The following is a 15,732-nucleotide window of genomic DNA, read 5'->3' as shown; positions in this document are numbered from 1 at the left end:
TTAGGTGACAGACATGTATCCATGTCTAGTTGTCTCTACATGGATATTCTAGTGTCGTATGGCAATATCATATTATCATATAACATGGACTGCAGTTGCCAACAAAGCCAAGGAAAATAATTTTGCTTTCTCTTACATTATTTTCATTTAAGGGGATGCTTCGTGTGATAATACTTAGAGTGAGTTAAAGAAAAAGAGAAGCAAACCCCAAGATATTGTAGCCACAAGTTAGAAACTGATCCCAAGCTGCAGGCCTAGTGCCGCGTGGATTAGAAACAGAGTCATGATGCCACTGCCGAGCAGACCATGTGTAGTCCTAAGCCCTGGGTTTCCCTGGAATTACAGAAACCAAGTCATTCATCCTATATCTGAATGTGAAGCACCAGGCTGCAAAAATACTGAACTAATGTGATACATCTTTCCAGGTTACCTCGAACAGTTTTGGCAGGACAGACTGAATGGTCAGGAGCGCAAGGCCGATGACTCCAGTCACGGCATGAGGGCTGCAAATCCATTGCCAGAAATTTGTAAGGCGACCTTAGCTTCTTACAGTGCACATAGAAGAAGTACAGTACGTATTCTGAGGACAGGACCTTTCAAAGATGGGTTTGTCTGAGGTGAGAAGAGCTGTGATCCCACCGGTCGCGCCCAGGGCGAAGAAAAAGAACATCCCGGCGAGGAGTTTCGGGTGGAGATCTTTAGCCTTGGCCTTCTCTTCCTGCGTGGCAGGTTACATGAAGAGTGTTGTTACTATCTATGATGGAAGCCAAAGTGCATGGTTAAATACTAATGGTCTTGGGATTACAAGGTCGTCTGATAGTTTGATCCTGAAGCCCAGGTATGTCCCGTAACCACCCATTGCGAAGAGCACCACAGCCTGGCATGGAAGAACACAGAAGGTGAGCTGTTCGGTGCAGGAGCCAATGTTTTCAGCTGCAGCTCTGGAGTGGCGAGAGACGTACGTACCATGTTACCCGGGTGGCCCCAGTGCACGAGCCAGCCGGGGAGATCCCACGTCTTCACCAGCTCCACGAACGGCGCGAACACGGCCGTCACCGGCTCAGCTGCTCAGACCGCCGGCGGAAACAAGAACCAAGGCGTCAGCCGTCAGTGATGGCATGGCAAGGCCGCCGAGAACACAACTACACAAGCCGTGGCGAGGCCGTTACCTCCCGGCAGCAGCGCGGCCAGCAGCAGAGGGTAGGGCGCCAGCGAGTAGAGCCGCGTCCCAGCCGGCCGCCTCCGCTCGCCGTCGCTTTTCGCCGGAAGGCCCGGCTTCTCCTGGATGCTCCCCTGTAGTTGTACACGCGGAGCTGGCAATGGCCGGCGGCTGGAGCTAGGAATCGGATGGGGTGGCAGGAGCGCGCGCGGCCGGAGGAGCAGCGAGCTCGCCATCGTCGCCGTGGACACGGCCACCATCCTTCTCGCCACTCTACCTACTGGAGGGGAAAGGGGATTGTGGGCAGCGTGGCGTGGAGACAGCCGGGCCAAGCGAAGTGAGGCGAGCACACGCGCGCGCGGTGGGGTGGTGGTGGTGGTCCGTAGTGCATTAAAGGGTCCGAGGAAGAGCTTGCTAGGGCAATGCACTTCACTAGCGACTTTGCACCAGGGCGGGAGGACACGCAGCGCACGCCTCCGCCCCAGCTGCTCGATAAGCCTCCATCGGCTGATCTCCAGCCTGGGCGCATTCACCTCACATCACAAATATCCAACACAACATACTTTATCGAGGAAGCAAAACTAGACTGCTCTGAATACATGAATTTCAAAAGAACCAATCCAACGACAACAAAAAATGATCCACCAGAATAACCAATTCGACGAATTGGGAGCAAATTCTTCTGTTGCTGGGTACAAGTGGCCCCTTTATCATCACAGCTGTTAAAGCTACCATCAACTCAAGACGTTAGGTGTTCAATCACCTCCAAAATCATTTTGCGTCGACTAGGAAAACATGGGGAAAAAATATCGCAGAGTGAAACTTCTGCACTAATACAAACTTCTGTGTTTGCAATCCTCGGTGTGGGGTTGGCTCTTAATGGAAACATTCCACAAAACAAGTCCAACTCCCTGACAACACTTCTTTGCCCAAGGCTCTTACCAAAAACAAGGCTAAAATGGAGAGGGTTGTTCTAGGTATCGCTCCAAAAGTTTATGTTCTTGGACACGAGTATCAGTACGTAACGCTTGTACTGTTTTACAGAAGGTGACTTGACCCATATCTCAAGGCTTGAGCGATATGGCCACGCCGATCCTTGAAGGCGCACTTACCACCTTTGGATCATACTCAGCTGAAAGAGTCACGAGGGACTTTGGCCTCCACTCATGCTGACAGAGCAGACCGACCTTCCCCGAGTTGCTGAATCTCGTCTTTAGCAATGTTGAAGGATCAAGTGCATGGGAGCTCCCAAGTGTGAAATAGTTCTCCTTGGTTTTCAGCTTGTGTGTTACCTCAGCTGCAACTGTAGCCCCGTTGGTCGGATTGAATAAATGAACGTAAGATGCCTTCAAAGTCTCCCCTTTATCAGCACTATTTATTGGCAAAAAATGTAGAAAGATTGGTCAGTGCACAGACACAAGAGATGTCGCTAAGAAAATATCATTCACTTGTTAAACTTGCAAAAAGAAAAGGTAAGGAGCGGAAAACACAGTCAGCAGAGGTTTAACTGCTTACAATATCACAAGCAATGCATAAATTTACGGTCATGCCTGAGCAAAAGCGAGTGAACTTGCGGAGCTTACAGTAGCAAGGAAGCAGAGAAATCAGACTTGTTGTATCCAACCCCTGAGTTGTATTTGGTAACAGCAGCTGAAGTACTATCAAACCCGAACTCAGCACCAATGGCAAGTTCACTTGTGCCGACAGTTGCAGCGAGCTCAACCAAAGGTGTTGATGTCAAACCAATGGTCGAATTCATTGAAAAACGATTGTGGGCATATTGCAGATCAAGCTGCCAGCACAAAAAAACAAAAGAAATAAGTACGGTGGCAAAAAAACAAAACCAGTGGAAATTGATGGGACGAAATTTAGATCATAAGCCAATGATGTAATTGACAAACACAGTATGCAAGTAAAATACAGCTCAGTTAAGACTTCCTGCACATATTGCACCACTCATTTTCTGTATTCAAGCAAGCTAATGTTTCCTCCTTTACTTCCAAAAACACTAACCTTCCCAGACTTGTGATCTGGAACCTTGAAGGCAAATGAAGTCTTCAAACCAGTTAGTGCTTCATCAACAGTGACTGTGGTTGACACCTGCAACCAACAGGACTCCAGTAAGAACACAAATGCAGGATGTCCAATGCTAATATGAGAACCATAACTAAAGCAAAAGCGAACATGAAGCAGAAAAATATTATGGATGCACAAGTGCAGCTAATAAAAATAATAGAGCAATCCTCATCTGTATAAAACTCACATTTCAAATTCCACGTGTTCTTTAGGTGAGCAAAGCTTAGCCTAAAAATGGCAGGAGGTCCCATTAAATAAATAGGAATCACTTTCAGATGCTTATCGCTAGCTGCACTTAACATTATATCCTACCCACAGAATTTATTAGCCACGCGTTCGCTGCTTTCTATAATCAATGCATTCATCCCTAGGATCTGCTAGGCTATAATGTAAGTAACGTAAGATTTACTATGCCAAGATATCTTACGTCTCATGCAGGATACTTGGCTATAGTAGTGCCACAATTAGAATCATTGATCCAGAAAACAAATAACCTATCCTACCAGGCTCGCAAAGAAACTTTCATATGCAAAGTTTGCAAGAACCTTACTTTAGAATCACTATCGATTATGACATCAACAGTGGTTCTGCCGCTTTTATGCTGTGTCCGTATATCACCAATGAAGTCTTCATTGATCTTCACACCAGTGGCTGTGAGATTCTATAGCAGAAAGCACAGGTTATCAGAAAAATGGATTCAAATGGTTTCTGGAAGGAGCTAAACAACAGGTTTGAGCATCTTACCAAACCAGAGTTAGAACATGTCGACAAAGAAAACTTTTGGTCAAAGTTGTAGTCCTTGTACAAGAGATCTACAAGTACAGGAAGTACTAATTAACACAAAGTTTGCTAGCACATAATCTGTTTATAAAATGAATATGTGCTTGCTGTACCACATACCGTAACAGATAAAGTACATCACAATTATTCCAATAAATATGAAATGGCATCCATTCTATAGAATGTTCAGTGATAGATAGAACTCTCACAGGATTGAATTTATGTTTATCTACGCGTGCCTTATCCACCATAGAATACAGCGACAAAATTATGGGCAGTTTTGCTATGAATGCACACAATAAATTAAGAGAATAACTGAGTATTAGGCATCTACTGATGATTATATAGATTCTCTACTACCCAGCAGAGTCATTCAGTGCATTCTTACCTAGTCAGAACAACACAGATTATCAAGCCCACAGTAGAAATCATTTGGCAAAGTGCATAGAATGGCATGAGGCGCGACAATTGAAAACTAAGGCCTGTAAAGACTGTTGAAAAGAAGGTGCTTGCCTTTTGCTCTCTTCCCAATGTTGGCGAATGGAACAGGGCCTTTGCTCATCCTTCCCAAATGTAGCAATCCTCTGGTGGCCAATCTTTTAGAAAAAAAACAAGTACACGTAAATTCAAAACCAAACAACATAATCAGAGGCCGCATAGTGAGCTGTCTAGACTCTAGAGCCTGAACCAATCATCCAGCACGATTCTTCAAAGGTAGCATCAGCAACATACTACCAACTCATTTTTGCTCAGAGCAACAAGCACTTTTCAGTTAGAACAACGTCTAAATTTCTGGAAAACACACTGCACCAGGCCACCAGCACCTAAATCTGGTGGTAACGAGTGCTACGGCGCCAAGCAGGGGCGAACCCAATACATGGGTGTGCGCATGTAATCGAGGTTACTAGCCATGATACGTATGCACTTGTGCAGTGCTTAGATCAGATCCGAATACAGATAGCCAAGTAGCTAACAGTCACAACGGGAACAGAAGAGAAGAGAGCGGGCATACCTGGTATGGTGGGCGCTCTTCACCGGTAAAGCGCCCGACGAAGACCTGGGCAGCTGGGCGAAGGGCGGCGGCGGCAGTCGCCCTAGTCGCCGCAAGCGAGGCGTGGACGCAGGAGAGCGACTCTTCGGGAGTAGCTTCTGCGCGCACGCTACTTGGGCCGACTTCTCTCTTGTAAGGTGCACACACGTTGACTACGCTAGTTTGTTAGGGAGAGCGGCCCATGTAACCGTTCGTTGATTTTTTGTCCGTTCCCTTCCTTAGAGATGAAACGGGCCAGGTAAACGGCATATTTTATCCATGTACCCGCAAGTAAAAACTGAGTTCGTTGGCCTATTTTATCTTTTATGCATGTACCTGCAAGTAGTGTGAGTGTGTACTGGGATTAAAAAAAAATCTTGTTTTTATTTTTACATATTAACTCAGAAATAGATTTGTCGTTGGAATTTTCGAAAACGGTATCAGACATGAGATATGTGGGATGTTGGAAATGAACTAATCCGAACAGAAATATATGGTTAATGGTCGAAAATTGAAAAGTAAAACAAAAACATCGTCCATATCATACATAATCTCATCCATGAACAAGAACTACATAATAGTATTATATTAATATCTCTACTATTTATTAACAACGTAATGGGTACTGCCTCGTCCTATTTTTGCCTCTCCCTGGCCCTGCGATCCTGCGTCGTCTCTCCACCTTGTGATATGGACTCTAGACCACTGCACACCTGCATGCATCGTCATCTCCGCTCGCGCCGCTCGCAACCGCCCGATGTGCCCCCCCCCTTGACAAGAGCCCCTCCCCCGATTCAACCAACGCTTCCTCGTCACCGATGGTGACGACAACGTAGACTCGCACCAGCAGTACCACTACCAGGCGCTCCTCGCTCACATGTTGAACCCTAGCCAGGGCTTGCACCCCTTTCCCCTCCCCTTCAACGTGCCTCTCCATGTAGGAGCGGGAGTGCCCGCCGCCGGTCATTCACTCTCTCTTTCCCTCTGCCCTCCCTCTGCATTCTCCTCCCCTTCCCTTCCTTCCCACCGCCATTGGTCGTAAAACCCTAGATCACGAGACAAAGCGACACAGAGCTAAGGATGTCGTGGACCATCACGGTGGAGAGCCCCGGCTGCCCGCCACTTCGAGCCCTCACCACCGACATCCTTGGCCTCGTCAAAGGCAGCCATCGCCCCTTCCCACCATCCCTTCTACCGCCTACCCCCTCGTCCTCTCTTTTCGCTGCTACATACCGCTGACTCCATTTGTTTCCCCGCTAGTTGAAGCCGTCGAGGCCCACGCGAGGCTGACGGGTGCCGCTAAGGTCGTCGAGACGTGGGGCACACCTAATGCCTCTCGCGCCATCATCGTTGCACCCCTTACCGATCATGCCACTGACCCTATGAGTATTCATTGTCATGACTCCTCGTCGATTGATTCTTTATCATATTTGCTGATAATCAAGGTGTGCCTCTAATTGCTGCTCTTCTGCATGTCTTGACTGTGGCGAGGAAGAACAACATGGTGAGTAGCTGGTGCTCTTTGGAATTGAGGCACTCATCACTTTCAATTTGCCAAATAGTGTGATTTCGTGTAGGTTGAGTTGTTGAATCCCCTCAATGGACATTCTTTAGCTGCTGTCAAGACAGTGGGGGCACCACCAAATGATGGTGGCATTGTAGGTGATCCCCTCATCGCATTGCACCTTTTCACAAGACAAGCTTTAGACTCCATGTAAATTTTTGTCATGCAATTGGTCCACCTGTTGTCATTCTAGGTTGTGAGTTCATGCTATTAGTTAGTGGCCATGATGTTTTGACCCCAATTGTCAATTTTAGCTTAGGAATGTTTCTTGCTTGCATGGAGCAGGGGAAATCTTCTATAAGGTCCATCATAAAAGAAAATATAGCTTCATGCTCATATGTTGGGCCATCAGCCACATGGATGTGTGTAGTGGGGCCAATGTGCAATTTTGCTCAGTTGATCATGGTGAAAACTACGTGATGTTTGGAGGGTGAGTTTAAAGAACCCTAAATAGGGTTTATCAGCTTTAGTTCAAAGTTTGCATTTGAAACATTACTGTCTTTGTTTAGCATTTTTTATATTTGACATGAAAATTTGTAAGCATGTTTTTTAAAATTTTCAGAAATAATTGTTCCTTTTGTTAGATGAAAGGTATAGAAGTGAGTTTGTGGGATATCACATGGTCTGCTAAATCTGTAAGCACTCATTAACTCCGTTAATTTCTCTCTAATACTTATATAGAAGACCTTCACCATTTATTAAATAGGTTTCTTTCTTTATTTCATTTGAAGCCTCAAACAAATAGTCTTAGTATATTCACTCGACCTTGGTTCACTGCTGGAACTTCTTGTGTAAGAATGATCATTGTAAAATTGTAGTCTATACAAATAATCACTAAGTAATATGAAAATGATGCATGTATCTCTTTCCATTGCATGAAAAAACTCTCAAGTTCCAACAAAGTGAACATATTCTTATCAAATAAATTATCATGTGTCTGCATTTGATGCCAATTTATGATATAAGTTCATGTATGTTGGTTTAAATGCATGTTATTTTCAAATTAATATGTCAGGCTAAGAATTTGTCCAAAGTTGTAATCCAAATGGGACAAGCTTACATATAGCTAACACCCTTCTTACACTTTTATCCTTGCTTTGCTCAAAATGGTTAATCGGGTCCTCACATTAACCTTCACAACCCACTTGGTGCCTCAGGCATCTGTTGACTGCAGGGGGGATACTATATTTTATTGTAGCTTAACATAGCAGGTCACAAACCCTCGTAAAGGATGAGGGTTGTGATAGGTTTGGCAAGCCAACATAGCATGTCATCCTCTATGTTTTTGGTCCTACCACTATGGTGAACAACTACCATCTTGTGGATACAATTATAGTCCACTCTAAATCTTTGCCTTGGACTCATTGGAACTGCCATCAATATTATAATTAATTAAATTTGAAATGTTTTCATGCGGAACAATGACATTTTTCATGATGCTTCGCCTTCCACACTCAAAACAGTGTGTTGTTCAAGGCTAACAAGGATAGTTTGTTTGTTGATCGTGCGAGGCTACTTTGCATAATGTTTCTGTTTGTATTTTATAGTTGTGTAATAGAAAATATTGTACCACAATTAGTGGTATTCATTCATGATCAAGTATTTGTTGATTGAAGCTATAATATTAACAACACAAGGCTACACTCTTTTAAATGTTCCTTTTTTACGAATACACAGTTCGTACTCACAATGACTTGCATTCAAATCCCATAAACCCACCTATTCTTTGTTTTACAACAGACCTGCCAATCAGTGTAAATCCCCTTGAGTCTGCACTTGCACAATTGTCATTCTCTGATGCAGCCTCTACACCAAAGGTGTCAGTTTACCATGTTTCTATGGATCCCACTTTGAAAGCAAATGATGATGGATATTCGTTTGTGCTAGATCAGTCATATTCATTGCTTGATTCACCCTTTCGAATCCCAGGCAACCAGGTAGTGACATTTGTGTAAAGTTTAAGCTTTATGCACCTGAGCTCTTTTTTCCTAGAAAATAGTTTTGATTGGATTCCTTCTCCAGGACTCAACAGTAATGTATGTCCAAGAATCATCAATTCAACAATCTTCTATAGTTGTCCCTATGGCTAGATTTCCATCTTAAGATACTACAAATCAGCAAGGAACATCTTCTACAGACAGTAAATTCAGTGGCAGGAAAGAACTTCTAGTGATACGCCATATATGATTAACTATGTTTTGCATCTTCTAGTGACTTTGGCCTCCACTCATGCTGACAGAGCAGACCGACCTTCCCCGAGTTGCTGAATCTCGTCTTTAGCAATGTTGAAGGATCAAGTGCATGGGAGCTCCCAAGTGTGAAATAGTTCTCCTTGGTTTTCAGCTTGTGTGTTACCTCAGCTGCAACTGTAGCCCCGTTGGTCGGATTGAATAAATGAACGTAAGATGCCTTCAAAGTCTCCCCTTTATCAGCCCTATTTATTGGCAAAAATGTAGAAAGATTGGTCAGTGCACAGACAAAAGAGAGATCGCTAAGAAAAATACCATTCACTTGTTAAACTTGCAAAAAGAAAAAGTAAGGAGAGGAAAACACAATCAGCAGAGGTTTAACTGCTTACAATATCACAAGCAATGCATAAATTTACGGTCATGCCTGAGCAAAAGCGAGTAAACTTGCGGAGCTTACAGTAGCAAGGAAACAGAGAAATCAGACTTGTTGTATCCAACCCCTGAGTTGTATTTGGTAACAGCAGCTGAAGTACTATCAAACCCGAACTCAGCACCAATGGCAAGTTCACTTGTGCCGACAGTTGCAGCGAGCTCAACCAAAGGTGTTGATGTCAAACCAATGGTCGAATTCATTGAAAAACGATTGTGGGCATATTGCAGATCAAGCTGTCAGCAAAAAACAAAAAGAAAGTACTGTGGTAAAAAAACAAAACCAGTGGAAATTGATGGGACGAAATTTAGATCATAATCCAATGATGTAATTGACAAACACAGCATGCAAGTAAAATACAGCTCAGTTAAGACTTCCTGCACATATTGCACCACTCATTTTCTGTATTCAAGCAAGCTAATGTTTCCTCCTTTACTTCCAAAAACACTAACCTTCCCAGACTTGTGATCTGGAACCTTGAAGGCAAATGAAGTCTTCAAACCAGTTAGTGCTTCATCAACAGTGACTGTGGTTGACACCTGCAACCAACAGGACTCCAGTAAGAACACAAATGCAGGATGTCCAATGCTAATATGAGCACCATAACTAAAGCAAAAGCGAACATGAAGCAGAAAAATACTATGGATGCACAAGTGCAGCTAATAAAAATAATAGAGCAATCCTCATCTGTCTAAAACTCACATTTCAAATTCCACGTGTTCTTTAGGTGAGCAAAGCTTAGCCTAAAAATGGCAGGAGGTCCCATTAAATAAATAGGAATCACTTTCAGATGCTTACCGCTAGCTACACTTAACATTATATCCTACCCACAGAATTTATTAGCCACACGTTCGCTGCTTTCTATAATCAATGCATGCATCCCTAGGATCTGCTAGGCTATAATGTAAGTAACGTAAGATTTACTATGCCAAGATATCTTACGTCTCATGCAGGATACTTGGCTATAGTAGTGCCACAATTAGAATCATTGATCCAGAAAACAAATAACCTATCCTACCAGGCTCACAAAGAAACTTTCATACACAAAGTTGAACCTTACTTTAGAATCACTATCGATTATGACATCAACAGTGGTTCTGCCGCTTTTATGCTGTGTCCGTATATCACCAATGAAGTCTTCATTGATCTTCACACCAGTGGCTGTGAGATTCTATAGCAGAAAGCACAGGTTATCAGAAAAATGGATTCAAATGGTTTCTGGAAGGAGCTAAACAACAAGTTTGAGCATCTTACCAAACCAGAGTTAGAACATGTCGACAAAGAAAACTTTTGGTCAAAGTTGTAGTCCTTGTACAAGAGATCTACAAGTACAGGAATTACTAATTAAACACAAAGTTTGCTAGCACAGAATCTGTTCATAAAATGAATATGTGCTTGCTGTAACACATACCGTAACAGATAAAGTACATCACAATTATTCCAATAAATATGAAATGGCATCCATTCTATAGAATGTTCAGTGATAGATAGAACTCTCACAGGATTGAATTTATGTTTATCTACGCGTGCCTTATCCACCATAGAATACAGCGACAAAATTATGGGCAGTTTTGCTATGAATGCACACAATAAATTAAGAGAATAACTGAGTATTAGGCATCTACTGATGATTATATAGATTCTCTACTACCCAGCAGAGTCATTCAGTGCATTCTTACCCAGTCAGAACAACACAGATTATCAAGCCCACGGTAGAAACCATTTGGCAAAGTGCATAGAATGGCATGAGGCGCGACAATTGAAAACTAAGGCCTGTAAAGACTGTTGAAAAGAAGGTGCTTGCCTTTTGCTCTCTTCCCAATGTTGGCGAATGGAACAGGGCCTTTGCTCATCCTTCCCAAATGTAGCAATCCTCTGGTGGCCAATCTTTTAGAAAAAAACAAGTACACGTAAATTAAATTCAAAACCAAACAACATAATCAGAGGCCGCATAGTGAGCTCTGATAGTCTAAAATCGTTGTAATATATTTTTTCTTGAAACTCTAAACTTATATATTTTACCTATAAACTCTTGAATATTATTTGTCTAATCATTTTTGGGTAGTTTTATTTTTTTATTTGAAAATAGGAAATACTCATTACGGTTTTAAACCACGAAAGGTATCTTTAAGGTTTTAAAAATTCAAATAAAGAAATTAATATATTGGTATATGAAAATCCAAAAATATTTAAAACTCATAAAAATATCACTAGATTATTTAGGAAAGATTTATTTTTAGGAAACTAGAAAAATTATCCAAAGAATTTTCAAACATTTAATATTAAATATGTAAATGAGAAATTTGCTATTTTGCCACTCTCAGTTTTGGCTCTCTTTTATTATGTCATCTTGTGTCTATAACTGATGGGATCATCTGTGTCTATGATTTGTGAGACCGATGACATATTGGTGAAGACTAAAAATAATAATGGCAAAATTGTTAATGGATCTATGTAAATGTATTTTGAAACTTCTCGTAACAAAAAAAAAGTCGAAGATGATGTGGAACCAACATGAACACATAACCTGAGCTCATTCAACATCAATGTATGTTATATTTATGTTGATTGCATTTATTTTTCAGAATAAAAAAGTTTTTTTAAAAATATGTTTATACATCAACTATATTATTTTAAATAATTTTACTCTTCTAGTTAAAACTATTGTTTTAAGTCTCTAGAGTTGTTTATATGCATTCAACATATTCTAGCTATCTCTAATTTATTTGCATTCAACATATTGTAGTTATCTCTAATTTCTCTAGAATTTAAGAAAGTCAAATGTATTGTATATGGTTTAATAATATTATAAAATATTTAATAATTCCTTTTTAAAACAAAAACTTATAAAATTATATATAACTAGGACAGAGAGATAATTTTGAACAGTTTCAGAACCATCAAAACCCTATTCATTTTACCTCGTGGCGACCTAGTCAGGGAGACATGTTCGTTAAAAATGGAGGCTAAGATAACATGGTAATGGTAGCGTGGCAGCCCACACATGCATGTTGTCGAGGACTCGAGATTCCATATGACAACCACATAAGTTGTAGGCCATGACATATAATTGTCATCATGTTTCTAGTTGTAGACCCTTTTGACGTCCGGCTATGCATATAGGTTATTTGCTTCAACTACTAGCACTTTTAAATCATGCCTGCTCCTACTGTGCGTGCAGATGTGTGTTGCCTGCTGAGACATGATAGCCGCACGTTCATGACACTAGTACAGAGAAGATCTATACTGGCGGTCGTAAACCTATTTTTAGTGGCGTTTATCGTAACCGCCAGTGCTAGGGGCCAGTAAAAATCATCATTTTTACAGGCGGGTAACTGAAGACCGCCAGTGAAAATTGATTTTCACTGGCGGTCGACGTAATAAAACCGCCAGTGAAAATCGATTTTCACTGGCTGTCGACGTAATAAAACCGCCAGTGCAAATCGTTTCCAGGAAACATAAAACAGATTTTAAAAATAGTAAAAAAATACTTCTATTAGGCCTACCCCACCCGCCCGTCTCCGTCGAAGTCGCAAGTCAAAATGCATCCCATTCTACACAATTTTCCAAATACTAGGATGGAGGAAAAATAGATGACTACGCATTTTATGGCTCCAAATGAGTAATTCTCTCCATCGAAGTGTGGAGGTTTTCCAAGTGAAATAGAAAGTAAATGTGCATTTGAATTGTATGGGATGCGAGAATAATCAAACGAGTAATTTTGGTTAACCGTTTTCCGTTTGGACGAGGAGTCGTCGTCGTCATCACTTGGTGAAGAAGAGGAGGCATCACTATCGTAGTAGATAATCTTATTGATATGTCTCTTCTTCTTCCCATCCCTCTTCTTATGACTCGAGCCTTAGTTAGTGGGTTTGTCGTCTCTTGGCTCGTTGAAGAGGGACTTCTTCTCCTTATCGTTGATCACCATTCCCTTGCCCTTAGGATCCATCTCTTTGGGCGGTTAGTCCCTTAGATGAAGAGTACGGCTCTGATACCAATTGAGAGCACCTAAGAGGAGTGAATAGGTGATCCTATGAAATTCAACACTAAATAGCCAACACTTGGTTATGAAATGTTAGTGCAATTAAAACCAAGTTGCTAAAGTGTGAACTTTAGAAGAAAAACAATCACAAAGAAGATGGACACAAGACACAGTGATTTATCCCATGGTTCGGCCAAGTAACACTTGTGTACTTCCACGTTGTGGCATCCCAATGGACGAGGGTTGCACTCAACCCCTTTCAAGTGATCCAATGATCGACTTGAATACCACGATCCTTTTCTTTTAGAGTTCTTTTCCCGTTTGCGAGGAATCTTCACAAGTTGGAGCCTCTCGCCCTTACAGTATTGATCACAAGAGAAGCACAAGAGTAAGGGAGGGAAAACAACACACGCAAGACTCAATACGCAACAAACACACACACACACAATCCAAGACTTGAGCTCAAAACACAGCACAGAGAGTTCACAACTCAAACGGAGCTCAAATCACTAACACAACGATCCAAATGCGTGGAGGCGGAGTCTAGGTGTCTTAGGATGTTCAGAGAATGCTTGGTGTGCTGCTCCATGCACCTAGGGGGTCCCTTTTATAGCCCCAAGGCAGCTAGGAGCCGTTGGAGATCCAATTGGAAGGCAATTCTTACCTTCTGTCAGTCGGGTGGCGCACCAGGCAGTTCGGTGCACCACATGACATGAACAGTAGTTGTCCGGTGCCCGATCTCCTTCCTTATCGGGCGTAGTCGACCGTTGGGCCTTGGGTTCGGTTGGGGCACCGAACACAGTCTGGTGCACACCGGACAGTCCGGTGTGCCTAACCGACCGTTGGCACGGGCCACGTGTCACCCGCTGATTGCGCAGCCGACCGTTGGCCGCGAGCGTCGTTTGCTCACCGGACAGTTCGGTGCACACCGGACAGTCCGGTGAATTTTAGCCACGGCGTCATAGCTTTTTCCCGAGAGTGACGAGTTCGTCGCGGGAGTCTTGAATGCGGGGCTGATGGCTCACCAGACAGTCCGGTGATTTATAGCCACATCGCCCCGCCGATTCCCGAGAGCAGCGAGTTCACCGCTGGGCCAGCCTGGGCACCGGACAATGTCCGGTGCACCACCGGATAGTCCGGTGCGCCACAGGCTGGTACTAGTTTGGCTGATCACAGCCAATTCTCCTCCAATTCTTTTCCTCTCTTCTTGGCAATATCTCTAGCACTTAGATAAACATGTTAGTACCCTAAAATAATTTACTAAGTCTAGAAACATACCTTGTTCTTTGATATGCACTTTTCACTTACTTAGCACATAAGAGTTTAAAACAATGTGTTGGGCATCTAACCACCAAAATAATTATAGAAATGGTCCAAAGGCACATTTCCCTTTAATATATACCTAGTATAAAATAAAGATTAGATTCACTCCACTCTTATCATGAAGAAGTAGCTTAATTTTTTTACCGTCTAGCCGCATAAAAGCAATTCTGGTTGGATGCGAAGGTGTGAAGCTCTACCAAACGCCCCAAGACTATCTTCAGTGGTTCCCTTTGAATTTCTCCTCCTATACCATTTTTTTGCATGACATCATTAACAATTTATCCTCTACGTTTTCATTTCCCGCAGTTGTTCCCTCTAAATACTTCTCATATACCCAGTACAACCATAAAATATCATTTTTTATACCTATTCATCACGTACTACCTTTTTTCATACAACTAACAAATACTAGTGAGCACTTATACTGAGGCAATGGGGCGAATAGTGCACCCCTACATGTGGCGGATCACTGTGTATGCTTCTTGAACTGTAGTAACAAAGGAGACTTGTAGTGACCGGAGAGTCACTCTATGGCTAAAGCTTTATTTGAGTACTCTAATGTTGAGTCAATCTATCCTAATACACGTGAATTGAGCTCAATATGTCTACGAAGGGTAAGGATAGGGATGGCAATCGGGCGGGTAGAACGCGGATATATGGTTTGCTCCATATACACGAGATAAAACCAAACCCATACCCATACCCATTTACGCTCGTGGGTACCCGTACCCGCCGGGTATCCGTTATCCAACGGATATCCGTTACGCGCCTGCCCACTAAAATTTCAGCAACATTCCAATAGCATTGTAACAGAAATTTATCATAATTTAACATTCCAACAACCTCAAATAATAATTTTAGCACCAAACAATAATTTCAACCTTCCAAAACAATCTGTATAAACAGAGAAGGCCGACTGGATCTAGAATTCTGGAAGCTGCACCTCAGCCGCTCGGCTTGTACTCCTGTAGCTTCCGTCAGGCGTCACTGCGTCAGTAGTGTGCCTAGTGTGGACAACAAACAAAAAAAGCAACACGTCTTAGTACTCTAGTGTGGGCAGCAAACAAAAAAGCAAGAGCAAAAGCACTAACTCGAATACCCGATCGAAATTGCCTGTAGTCCCTGGACTGGACCGCGGCTGGGCGCTGGCCGTAGAAGTAGTGTGCTGTCTACTGTGTGCCTGGGCGGCCTAGCGGATA

General features: G+C 42.6%; 2 protein-coding genes and 1 pseudogene across 2 annotated transcripts; 1 reads left to right on the top strand and 2 right to left on the bottom strand.

Moving 5' to 3' along the window:
* Positions 1-96: 96 nt before the first annotated feature.
* On the bottom strand, positions 97-1,542 carry LOC100277382 (uncharacterized). The gene is made up of 6 exons (NM_001150957.2): positions 1,170-1,542; positions 967-1,064; positions 806-877; positions 594-718; positions 431-503; positions 97-333 (listed from the first exon to the last, which is right to left on the bottom strand). The coding sequence occupies exons 1-6, from the start codon at positions 1,417-1,419 to the stop codon at positions 229-231; spliced, it is 723 nt and encodes a 240-aa protein (NP_001144429.2). The 5' UTR covers positions 1,420-1,542; the 3' UTR covers positions 97-228.
* Positions 1,543-1,955: 413 nt separating this feature from the next.
* On the bottom strand, positions 1,956-5,211 carry LOC100281372 (outer mitochondrial membrane protein porin). Its single transcript, NM_001154290.2, has 7 exons — positions 5,028-5,211; positions 4,529-4,611; positions 3,980-4,047; positions 3,786-3,896; positions 3,173-3,259; positions 2,743-2,951; positions 1,956-2,530 (listed from the first exon to the last, which is right to left on the bottom strand). The coding sequence occupies exons 2-7, from the start codon at positions 4,575-4,577 to the stop codon at positions 2,224-2,226; spliced, it is 831 nt and encodes a 276-aa protein (NP_001147762.2). The 5' UTR covers positions 4,578-4,611; positions 5,028-5,211; the 3' UTR covers positions 1,956-2,223.
* Positions 5,212-6,125: 914 nt separating this feature from the next.
* Positions 6,126-7,447, top strand: LOC109940727 (uncharacterized; annotated as a pseudogene).
* The last annotated feature ends 8,285 nt before the right edge of the window (positions 7,448-15,732 follow it).

The sequence above is a fragment of the Zea mays genome, chromosome 1 (assembly GCF_902167145.1).
Source record: "Zea mays cultivar B73 chromosome 1, Zm-B73-REFERENCE-NAM-5.0, whole genome shotgun sequence".
Lineage (NCBI taxonomy): Eukaryota > Viridiplantae > Streptophyta > Magnoliopsida > Poales > Poaceae > Zea > Zea mays.
The sequence above is the reverse complement of the archived record's forward strand: the minus strand, read 5'-3'. Positions and strand labels throughout refer to the sequence as shown.

Bases quoted from the DNA above. Each gene is read 5' to 3' on its own strand.
- LOC100281372 (NM_001154290.2), bottom strand. From the start codon at position 4,577: ATGAGCAAAGGCCCTGTTCCATTCGCCAACATTGGGAAGAGAGCAAAA. The intron at 4,048-4,528 runs GCAAGCACCTTC...CTGTACTTGTAG, and splicing joins CATTGGGAAGAGAGCAAAAG to ATCTCTTGTACAAGGACTAC. The intron at 2,952-3,172 runs GTTAGTGTTTTT...TTGTGCTGGCAG, and splicing joins CAGATCACAAGTCTGGGAAG to CTTGATCTGCAATATGCCCA.
- LOC100277382 (NM_001150957.2), bottom strand. From the start codon at position 1,419: ATGGTGGCCGTGTCCACGGCGACGATGGCGAGCTCGCTGCTCCTCCGG. The intron at 719-805 runs GTAATCCCAAGA...CCTGCCACGCAG, and splicing joins TCAAACTATCAGACGACCTT to GAAGAGAAGGCCAAGGCTAA. The intron at 504-593 runs GTCCTGTCCTCA...ATGGATTTGCAG, and splicing joins GACAAACCCATCTTTGAAAG to CCCTCATGCCGTGACTGGAG.